At 38.9% G+C, this 12,730-nt stretch overlaps 1 protein-coding gene across 1 annotated transcript in view; it reads left to right on the forward strand.

Annotated features, from left to right (window-relative positions):
• Positions 1-6,678: 6,678 nt before the first annotated feature.
• The window catches only part of LOC139383444 (neuronal PAS domain-containing protein 3-like), a 394,236-nt gene continuing 388,184 nt past the window's right edge, over positions 6,679-12,730 (forward strand). The window contains exon 1 of the mRNA XM_071127992.1: positions 6,679-6,830. Within this exon, the coding sequence (XP_070984093.1) occupies positions 6,679-6,830 (152 nt within the window). The remainder of the gene's footprint in view (positions 6,831-12,730) is intronic.

Here is a 12,730-nt window from a genome sequence, read left to right on the forward strand (position 1 = left end):
CTGGGAAAAACAGCTGATTTACCAGACTGATTGGGGATCTGAGGAGTTAGTACTGGGAAAAACAGCTGATTTACCAGACTGATTGGGAAAAACAGCTGATAGAAGACTTGAGGAGTTAGTACTGGGAAAAAAAACAGCTGATTTAGGAAGACTAGGAAAAACAGCTGATTTTGGGGATCTGAGGAGTTAGTACTGGGAAAAACAGCTGATTTACCAGACTGATTGGGGATCTGAGGAGTTAGTACTAGGAAAAACAGCTGATTTACAAGACTGATTGGGGATCCGAGGAGTTAGTACTGGGAAAAACAACTGATTTACCAGACTGATTGAGATTATATGAAAACATATGTTTAGGGAAGTCATTGAATGTTAACTACAAAATGCTACATAAAGTGTGTGTGTCAGCGTCCAAATGGCAACCTTATTCCCTAATGAGTGCACTATATAGGAATAGGGTACCATTTGGAACACACCCTCAACATTATAGTCATTACTATAGTCATTACATTGAGTCTACGTTGAGTGTTGCCAGTCACACAGACACAGCCATTAGCATGAATAATGGGTTTTTCACAGGAGGTGCTGATGATTCTGACAATGATGGGATAAGAGAAATGATCCTCTGAGCCCATCAGCGAATCAGCTCTGGAGGTACGTCCCTGTCCCCCACACACCCATGCTCGTTCTCACACACACACACATACATATGGATGCATGTACCTACAGTCACACACACTTTTGCACACGCACACACTTTTGCTCACACACAGGCATGCACACACACACACACTGCTCAACAGCCAATCAACCTTTCCCTGATTGCCTAGACTAGACTTGCCTTGATGACTCTTTACTGTAATTGCCCATTTGGTCTTATGGAAGATGCATGTTTGTTGATGATAAGTGTGTTCTTACATCAGAGCAAATCTGACAGAAAAAATAAAATGGTATCCATTGTTTATAAAAAGACTGTGAAAATTACATAACACATCAAGTTGTGTAACAACAGCTTCCTCAGCCATCAGCAGCCATCATCAGCCATATTACAGGCTGTATGTAGATCTAGCAGACTGCAGAATACAAGTACTGCATGTTATAGCACACTACTATCTAAGTATCTTTTTGATTCTTATTGTTGATGAAAGCTTCAGACTTGACTGATGTGATTATTAAATTAGAATGGAAATGCATTCCTACATTGTCCTCAAAGAAACATGACATGTTGAAGAAAAATATATTTATTATTTTGCCTTTTTGCAAGGGAGTAAAGGTCATGTGTATCGAACCATGGTGGCTTTGCAATTACCACCAGTCAAAATGTTGATTTGGTGTCCTTGCTTAAGCATGGATGGGAAAATGAATAAGACGGCTGGACACTCTTTGTTGAAAAGATCACACATGATTATGCCACATCAGAAAGACAAGAAGGGAAATCATTTTTTCTGTGTAGAAAGGGAGGGATGAAAGATTCCTGTTATTTAAATCTCACAGGGAAGGTTTTAGGGTGTGGTTGTACAGTTCTGAAAGTTTTCTCTAACAAACGAAGGATGACTCAAGGCAAAAAGGGTTTACATTGCAGTAAGATGTAAAACATGATAGTATTTTAGTAGCATTTACTACGTTTCCATGGTCGTTGATGGCCTTGTGCTTTTGAGAGCATTCACGGTCCTCTATTACATTTCCAGAGATGTATAGAATAATTTCCTCATCATCAAAATGCCAATGTACTTTAATCTGGACGAGGAAAATACAATTGTGGTAAGAAATTAAAACAGGTTCATTTAAGTTTACTGTACTGTATGTGCTACATTATAGGCGTTTGTATAGCGAGGCCAGTAGAGCCCCCCCCCACCCCCACCCCCCGTTGTTCACTGTGACATTCAATGTGATCGATGACATTGGCACACACACAAAATAACACAATATGCCATGTCAAAGTCATGTACATGTACTTAACAAAAAGTTGTACAATTAGAAAAGAACCGTGAAAAGAAAGTAGTACAAAAAAAGACAACCATGTGTCAGTTGATCATTGTGGTAGGCAGTGGCAGACTGCGTATGTGTGACTGTGAGTGAAAGGGCCCGGGCGATGACAGAGGTACTGGCCCCATCAGTGGACCAGGGATTGTGCTGATTGTGTTCATGTAATTTAAGAGGTTTAGGTGATTGGATTTCAGACTGTCATCAAATCGTGTTAAGAAACAATTTGATATGGAATCACATCTGAAATGGCAGTGCGGGAGCTTTTAATGGAGGAAAAATAAAAGCAACGATGTCATCTCCACTTGGACATATTGAAAGTCTTTACCTGAGTGTCCCAGCTGTAATTCCTCACAACAGTTAATTCATCATTTCTCCTGAGCCCCAAATCATCTTTAAAAGACAGGGAAGCAATATTTCATATTACATTAGGATGGTTGAGTAAAAGGTGAGTGTTTTCCTTGCTCTATGCCTCCCTGGCTCTGACCTGTCCATCAGATTGGACAATTAATGGTAGAGTACGATCATAGGAACTCGGTCACCATACATCCTACATTTTCATGGAAGAATTCCCCTTACTGACATGTACAGTAAACATTATAGGACAGTGTCTTAGACAGAGATCAACACTAGTACTGGACCAAAACGCACTTTCAATGGAGGATCTTCTTTGAGGACGCTTTTTAGTCCTGGACTATGATTAATCTGTGTCTGGGGAAACTGACCCTACGTGAGTTTGAAAAAAACAGTGGTATAGTGCATAGTGAAAACCTGTGAGAACTTGACTATTTGTGCTATTAAAACCATACATGCTACTATTGTACTTTAAATCCAATTTTAAGTTGGATTTCCCTTTAACACGTCTCGGACCAGAACCCTAACAGAGCTTTATCCTCTCTAAGACTTTACAAAATAAGTCACATCACAGACAAAATAGAGAAATGTATGAATCACTGCATATAAGACATGATTATAACTGCATTGTCAGGGTTTTTTTCTTCTTCTATTTGCTCTTCTCTCACATTTCACGTGTTTTATTTCTTCATTTATATTACTACCTCTATTGTGAATTGTTGGGAAAGAGCTTGCAAGTTAAGCATTCACTGCACTGTTTTACACCTGCTGTATTCCGTGCATGTGACAATACAACTTGAAACTTATAATACTCTGATCCTTGGTACTCACAAAAGAACGATGAAATTATGATTCTGAGAAGCGTCTTCAATTATCAATTTCTGATGCAAGGCTGAATGATGATCTCTGGAATCACACTGTTAGCCTTCCATATGATAACACACGTTCTGGAGGAGACATTCTTCAACAGTGTTATCAGATAGACATTTGACTCTCTCGTTCTGGAGGAGACATTCTTCAACAGTGTTATCAGATAGACAGTTGACTCTCTCGTTCTGGAGGAGACATTCTTCAACAGTGTTATCAGATAGACAGTTGACTCTCGTTCTGGAGGAGACATTCTTCAACAGTGTTATCAGATAGACAGTTGACTCTCTCGTTCTGGATGAGACATTCTTCAACAGTGTTATCAGATAGACAGTTCACTCTCTCGTTCTGGAGGAGACATTCTTCAACCGTGTTATCAGATAGACAGTTCACTCTCTCGTTCTGGAGGAGACATTCTTCAACAGTGTTATCAGATAGACAGTTCACTCTCTCGTTCTGGAGGAGACATTCTTCAACAGTGTTATCAGATAGACAGTTGACTCTCTCGTTCTGGAGGAGACATTCTTCAACAGTGTTATCAGATAGACAGTTCACTCTCTCGTTCTGGAGGAGACATTCTTCAACAGTGTTATCAGATAGACAGTTCACTCTCTCGTTCTGGAGGAGACATTCTTCAACAGTGTTATCAGATAGACAGTTGACTCTCTCGTTCTGGAGGAGACATTCTTCAACAGTGTTATCAGATAGACAGTTCACTCTCTCGTTCTGGAGGAGACATTCTTCAACAGTGTTATCAGATAGACAGTTCACTCTCTCGTTCTGGAGGAGACATTCTTCAACAGTGTTATCAGATAGACAGTTGACTCTCTCGTTCTGGAGGAGACATTCTTCAACAGTGTTATCAGATAGACAGTTCACTCTCTCGTTCTGGAGGAGACATTCTTCAACAGTGTTATCAGATAGACAGTTCACTCTCATTCTGGAAGAGACATTATAAAACACTGTCAAGTTCTGATAAGGTAAATGACTCAGAACTACTGTAGAATGCCATGGTAAGATGTCCGCCCCATTCCTTAAGAGGAATGATTATACTTTCTGAAATCAGGTGCAGGATTACCCTAAATGAATACTATTCACAGTTAAATAGCTCAACCTCCTTAGCTACACTGTTCTATTCACTGTAAGGCACCTTGTGACTTCAAGTACTTCAACATAGCATTGATTATCATTATTTTCAGAGCGAGAGAGAGAGAAGCAGTTGCACCTGCCCCCGTTCTGTCTCATGTACTTTAGCAAAGAACTGTAGACACATAAATGCAATACAGAGCCCTCCAAATAACTGAGCAGGTAAACAGCAGCAGAGATGGTTCATCTAATTGTATCAGGGGCCTGTAATGTCGGTTTAAAGCCTCCAGTGCAATTCATTTGATTTCATTACAGGGAAAACACAGCAAAAGGTGGCTAGCAGTTTTCTGGACCTCATTCTTGGAGCAGTTTTATTAGAGATGGTTAGAGAACCAATCCAATTTGAAGTCTCAGGTGAAGAGCTTTGGTTGTTTTGTATTGGTGTTGAATCATCTGGATTGGTCTATGTTTAGAGGATCATTTCAGAAGAGTCTGCCATTTTCATATTCTAAAGGTGTAGTTTTAGAGGCAAAATAAAACATGTTTGAGTATAAAAGGACTGAATGCTCCTACTTTAAAGATTAGAATTGTTTTTGCAAAACCTTCATTAACATGGTATTAACATGTTCATTAAGTATGCTTAGGTTTCTGCCCTTCTGAGGAGAGAACATTGTTATCTAGATAAAATGTATAATGTGTTATGAAACCTTGAGTTGGTTTCCTCTTGAACCCTTCACTTCAAGCAAACATAGACTGAATCTTACAAATTAATATAAAGTAAAGATGTTTTCATAGGCAAATTGTATGTTATAAAATTAAGTTATATTCTATTCTACCTGATCTGTGAGTAATTTGATCCAGTTCGTATTGGCTGCACTGTCTATCAAACACATAACTGTGTCTTGGTGTGAGAGGGTTTGATAGCAGACCTATGTTAATTTGTACTTTACCCGCGTAATGAAAGGGCGTATCAGTTTCAATGGAATCGATTTTAGCTGTCTCGCGGGCTGCAATGGGTTACTGCTCCTGCAGTATCCTTTGCGCGTTCTTGTCATTGTCTTTGATTGGCTGGAATGGTGCTGCGCGCGCTCCGTGGATCGCTTGCGCGAGGCAGTTAATCAGAAGCTGCTGAGGCCAAGTTCATCCGCTCACACGCGCTAGGAATGGCATTGCTACCAGATCAAACAACAACACCGTCTATGGGAACATTCACAAAGACAGCAGCAAGCTTATTTACAAATGTTCTGCTGCACATTAGGGCATAGCAAGTTGAGAGAACCTGTTCCGGAAACACCTCACACAAACAACAGCACATAGAGCACCTGTCAAGAGGAGAGGGTTTCAGTACTTCAAAGAAAGATAAGAAAACACCACACTTCAATTGTTGGAGACAAACTGAACGCTTCAGCGTTATTTGGAAGTTTTTTAAAGCGAATTTTTCACACTAGCCTATCAACACATCTAGGCATCCTTACAAATAGCATCGGTCCTGTTTTGGAAGTGACGCTGTGCCAACAGTAGTGGAGGGCATAAAATACTTTAACTTTTTGCAATCCTCTAATCTAGGTTTAACGATTTGGTCAGCGACCTACTGCCAACTTCTGTATTGCCTATAATGTAAGTGCAAATAGTTATCCATTTCAAAACTTGATCTTGCATGGTTTTGTTCGTAATAACACGTGGATTGGAATGATGCTGTGCGCACGGAGGATGCAAGCCGGTCGGAGATTGTGGCTTTAAGCCTATTATTTTTCTAATCGTCTAAGCATCTTAAAGAGATAACATTTCAGTAAATTCAAAATAAGGTTATTGGTGAGCTTTTTATGACAAGAAACCGGTTCCAAAGAAGCGCCTGAAATGTGTTAATCTGTTTAACTTTTTAGGTAAAAGTTCCTGACCGCCTGTCACTTCTTATATTTAAACTTCTAGATCACCAGTCATCAATAACCCTAATCAATGTTCCACTTTTACATAGAGAACATGCTAAAGTAAATTAATATATCTTATTTCTGAATAGTTCAGTAACATAAGGCTAGACTACAATCTTTTACGCAAGAATTACGCGTAATGCTGCAATAGCCTATTTGGCACAACAGATTCGAAATTTTATCATTCTAGATAAAGAACAATATTCACTGATCTCCACTGTCTCCAACTACAAATCCGTGCGTAGAGGACGCGTTTCCTGCCCCGCACATCACCGGCATCAATGTCATTGCTAACCTCCTGAAAGCTGTGAAAGCTAGAGAAATCAAGACTTAGAATGGCCGATGAGCTGGTAACCATCATTAATGGGATTGTGATGTGACTTGTTTGGCTGGAGGGACGGCTGCTGCTACTCGTTGAAATATCTCCATAGACTCGGTGCGTGTTCAATCTACCAGAGCGGGGATGATCAGAATCTTCCCGGATTTCAGCGTTCAGGTGACAGCGGCAGGTGGAGGAGCCGGGGGAATGCCATCAGGTCACGCCATGGGGAGAGTCCCCGGTACAACTAACGGGAACCCGCAGAACGTCCAGGGGATCACCTCCTATCAACAAAGGTATGTTGACCACTGGGGAAATGTGTTTTGTTTTATTTTATTTCACCCATTCTTTCATTCAGACATGGCCACACAATAATAAATGTATAGAGATGACAGAGATATAGATTGATAGAGATAGAGATATGTCACTAAACACTTTGGGTTGGTTTTGGACATGGGGACCACACAGAGGTGTCATGCTCATAGGGGGCACGTGCCCCCTCAGATTTGTCCTGTAAAAAAATATATTTGAAAAAAAAATACATTTTTAAATAGGTTCCCAATCTTCCAACCTCATAACTAGCTACCAAAAAGACATTTCAGGCTATCAATCAAGTTAGAGTAGTTAGCTCGTGTAACTATCTTAGTTGGCATGCCTGCTGGCAAGGTTGGTAGACTTAAGAAAAGCTAGCAATAACTAAATGTGCTGAATAAGACTCCCATGCCTTTCAATATTTTACCCAGATTTTAGCAGAGATGCAGAGAAGCATACTTAGTTTCCTGAAAAAAATAACCATCTGTCAGGAGGATACAGACAGCTCAAGAGGTATACTTAGATATGAAGAAAAAAACATATATATTTTTTACATAGAATTAAGCATAATGAATATGGCTCTAGATTGCAGGAAAAAGCTGTTTCAGGTGTTTGAAAAATGCTAAATTCTCCAATTTATGGACAGGGGGCTTAGTCTCCATTCAATAGACTATTTAAAATAGCCAAGTGTTGTTTATGCACCACATTATACATGCAACAGCATGTAAAGTAACTTTCTTACTACATTCCGCAGGTAATCACCAACCCCCAGCCCTGCTCACGTACTTTATTCCCCTTCAGATTTTTGGGGTGCATAACGACCCTGCTACCACATTTATAACATATGGCATTATCAAGTTTCACATCATGCTATTTATGCGATATAGGCCATATGGATGACAATAATTGGAGTGGGATTAGTTAAAATGGTGATTACCTGCAGAATGTAGTAAGAAAGTTACTTTACATGCTGCTGCATGTATAATGAGGTGCATACAACAACACTTGGCTACACAGTCAACTTATTCTGAAAGATGACTTAAAGTAGGCTATCCATGACACCTTCATACCATTCAATAGACTATTTTACAATAAATAATTAGGGTAATCTATAGACCTTCACTGAACATTTTACTTTCTACTTGATCATGCATGGCTATAAAGCCTGTCAAAGATAATTAGGGTAATTATGTTATACACCGAGACTTAATGACTGGCAAAAGTTGACACATTGACTTTAGAAACCAATGGTATTTGTGTTTAAATGCTTTTGCAACCCATATTTAAAATCACACGTATTCTAGAGTGACTCATTATATTTTATAAAACATGTTGGGAAACCTATCTTGTTTCAGGTGAAAAATATATAGATTATAGCCTACATCTGCTCTCTGAAAGAGAAATGTTGAACGGAAACTAGTGGCATGACACCTGCTAAAATATAAACATAACATTTTTGGGGGGGTTAAAGTAACTGACGATAATCCATAGGAATTTTTTCTAAGGCAAGTTGTATTTTCTTTGATCATATTATATAACAACAACAAAAACGTTTATAGGCTTAGTATTTTCAAACCAACTGTAGTCTATGTGTTCACATTTGGTTATATACAAATTGTATATATATATATATATATATTGTAGACTAATTACCATTATGGCAACTCAATGTATGGTTATATCTGCAAAGCATCTGTGGGTTTATTCTAGGCTTCTTACCCTATATCAGCATATTAACTACCTGAAGTTTGTATTTAGCATCTGGTCAACACATTTTGACAAGTCAGTGACCTTGATTGTTCATTGATTGAAGACTAGTTATGATCTGATGTGACACTCTAATGATAATGAATTTAAATGCAAATGATTGAACAATTAGGCTAACGTGTGGCTAATTCATATGTTATAATACACTAAAATAGCATTTGCTTTTTAGATTAAACTAAAGTGAATCACACACAGATAACTCTTAAAAAATAGGCCTATTTAAAACAGATATACAGTAAATGTATGTGGATATCTTTTCATTTCAATTACGAATGTTGGACGTTGTTAATAATATAGGCCTATAGTCCTCATAAAATAAACAACTATGAAATTGATACAACAAGTGGCATGTGTCCACTGTCTAATATATACATATTTGATAATGACAATTCTAATAACATTTGTTTTATAAACACTTGAGCATTGGAAATAGTCACATCCAATATCTATCTGCAAGACTTATTACTATCAAAAACATTTCCATTTAGCTTAGTGAGAAAACCTCATAGGCCAATGCATAAAACTATAGATGCGTCTTATAGCAGTTACAAAAAGCACACCCAAGGATATTTGCGTATCGCAACCTGTATAACGGAAAATGACAACCGTCTCCAACTACAACTGAGTGGCGTTGTTGTTCTGGCCGGAGAGAAGATGTTTCCTTTTTCTCATAGAGCGAGCCAGGAAAAGCTGGAAAATGCACAGACAAACAGACTTAGAAAAATCCTTTACGAAGCACCGGAGACAACGCGCTCTTGTGGAAAAATGTAATGAAACGATGTGCATAGAGTAGCCTAGCATTTCGACTGCTACAATCCGAGCCCCATGTATCAGGAGAGCAGCGGGATTTGAGAAGCGCATCCCCCGGTTTCCACTCACTTTTCTTGGCATGCCTTTCGAGCTCGGTCTTGGGGTTTTTTGCTCCTTTTTTCACGCTCATGAACGCCAATACACGGAGACGGGGGCACAGTTGGTCCACATCAGCGCTACAGCTTTGTTTAAATATACCCAGACTACATGAAGCATTGCTGTCAGGCGTCACGGCTTTATGTCAAAATAAATCTGAAGAAAAAAAAAGTAAGAAATCAAATAATTGTAGGAAGATGGCGCCCACCAAGCCTAGCATTCAGCAAGACCCTACAAGAAGAGAACGGTAACGCTTGGAGTGTTCTATTTATATATGTAAACGTTAACGCTTCTCATTAGATGCTATGCGATTTTGAGTGGAGATGTCAGAAGTTTCTATGTTGCCCTTTCCAGCAGGAGTGCGTCTGAGAATTGGGGACCTTGGCGTTCGGGTAACAGGTATAGCCTGGAGAAGGCGTATGTTATACGGAATAGAGGGCACACACACCGTCAGTGCATATCGTCTGTTAGAGCGCTTCCCTGCATTGCAGGCACTTTCGCATTGTTTCTGCTCTAAGCAAGGTTGTTTAGCGTCGTGAAACATGTGCATTCATCGATGACAATGCCGCTGTTTGTTTCTGTGTAGCATGGAAGTGCTGCTTGCTAGGCCAGGCTGTGCTGTTCTGTGTGCATTGGTGAATCACTGCCTGCTGTTTTGCAGCCGGACACCAGTCACTGAAGCTTGTGAGAGATAAATTAGCATACACCAGCAACCAGCTGTTGAGGAACTTTAAATGAAGCGCATGTCGAATCAGACATCACCCAGCATGTAATGGTTGTAGTAGACCTGTTGTAAAGGACAACACTTTGGCTTCAGCAGTCAATTGTATTATATGGTTTAATTTGCATCTGTTGAAAACAAGCAGGTGATTAGATGTAAATTAATAATGGTGTGTTGATACCTGGAGTTGAAAGTGTCTCTTGAAGGCCAGTAGGCAATTGTATTTTCGCAAATAATAGAACAATTCTAATTATGGGATAGCTACATCCTTATGTTGTTTTTCTTCCACAACATCAAACAAATTAGAATTAAGCTTTAGGATCTGAGTTTATTACAGATAATGACAACTTCATAACAGACAGTTTTATATCTATGTGTTATTGAACGCAGGTCTCATGCTTTTATGGAATATAACAAACCAGCTACAATATATCAATGTGTACTGGGATGTAATCTGTTAGGACACTTTCTATCTAACATGCTTGTGTTACATTTGAACAAAAATGAGATCAGGTCATTTTTGTATGTGTATGTCAGAAAAACTAATATAGTGAAAACTTGACTTGGACCATTACTGTCAAAACTTGCTATTGTGCATTATTATTATACAATACTCATGTTGTTAATAATCCTAATGAAACTTTTACTAACTGTCTGCTCTGAGTAAATGAAGGCCTGCGATTTCACTTTTTCACAATTTCATTCAGCAAGTTTGCAATTGCAGCAGTATCCAGCCAGCTGCAGCAGGGAATGTTTATGCTAAATCAGTCTCTGGTAATCTCTCTAGCAGGAGCATATTTGTGTGCCATTCTGGGTTATATCTGAGAGATAGGAATCTTGAATATGGAATTAATTTAGAGGGGGAAACTTCATAGCCTGTGGATGAGTGCTTTCTTTATCACTGGTCTCCTATTGCCATTCTGCAGAGGTTAATCAGACTGTGATTTGTCATTCTGCTTCACTTGAGAGTTGAACTAAATAACACTTGAGTCTGAGAATTCTGATTGAAGGACTATGTGAATATATTTAATTTAATGCCCCTCTTAATAGCATCCTGATGTTTGCCAGAGTGGGAGGTAGGCTGTTTATAGTCGCTGCTGTCCTCAAGGTGGTGGAATCTGACTAATGCCAGCCTGACTGACTTGGGCAAACAACTTCCCTGTCTGGATTAAGGAGAGGGAGAGAGAGACCCAGAAAACCTGAGCCTACGCCTTCACTATGGTGAATCACTAAAACAATACAGAAATACACTACAGAAAAGAAGGAACAGCACGTCAGAAATCAGCTCAATGTAATTGAAGAATCCATAGAATCTAGCCACTTCTGGGAAAATTGGAAACTCTAAACAAACAACAACACAAAGTGTTATCTGTTCAAAACGGAGATGTATGAATAAACCACTTCTCCGATCTTTTTGGCTCAAAAACAAAGAACAAACAGCAAAACATATGCATGATCAAATACAAATCTATACATGATCAAATACAAATCTATTAAACTATTAACTAACTATTAAAGCTATTATCCAGAAACCACTGGATTCTCCAATTACATTGAATGAACAAAATACAAACCCTCCAACCCAAAAAGACCTGTGGGGTTGATGGTATCCTAAATGTAATGATAAAATATACAGACCACAAATTCCAATTGGCTATACTTAAACTCTTTAACATCATCCTCAGTTCTGGCATATTTCCCAATATTTGAAACAAGGACTGATCACCCCAATCCACAAAAGTGGAGATAAATTTGACCCCAATAACTACCGTGGGATATGCGTCAACAGCAACCTTGGGAAAATCCTCTGCATTATCATTAAAAGCAGACTCGTACATTTCCTCAGCGAAAACAATGTACTGAGAAAATGTCAAATTTGCTTTTTACCAAATGACCGTACGACAGACCACGTATTCACCCTGCACACCCTAATTAACAAACAAACAAACCAAAACAAAGGCAAAGTCTTCTCATGCTTTATTGATTTCAAAAAAGCTTTCGACTCAATTTGGCATGAGGGTCTGCTATACAAATTGATGAAAAGAGGTGTTGGGGGAAAAATATACAACATTATAAAATCGATGTACACAAACAAGTGTGCGGTTAAAATTGGCAAAAAACACACATTTCTTTCCGCAGGGCCAGGGGGTGAGACAGGGATGTAGCTCAAGCCCCACCCTCTTCAACATATATATCAATGAATTGGCGAGGTCACTAGAACCGTCTGAAGAACATACATACATACACAGTGAGCATAGTCTTGTTATTGAAAAAGGCTGCTGAAGACAGACTCCCATATCTATTGGGTGAAATACCACAGTGTGCAATCACATCAGCAAGATTTGTGACCTGTTGCCACAAGAAATGGGAAACCAGTGAAGAACAAACACCATAATAAATTCAACTTATATATATGTTTATTTATTTTATTTATGTACTTTAACTATTTGCACATCATTACAACATTGCATGTAGACATATTATGACATT

This window comes from Oncorhynchus clarkii, chromosome 25 (genome assembly GCF_045791955.1).
Source record: "Oncorhynchus clarkii lewisi isolate Uvic-CL-2024 chromosome 25, UVic_Ocla_1.0, whole genome shotgun sequence".
Taxonomy (NCBI): domain Eukaryota; kingdom Metazoa; phylum Chordata; class Actinopteri; order Salmoniformes; family Salmonidae; genus Oncorhynchus; species Oncorhynchus clarkii.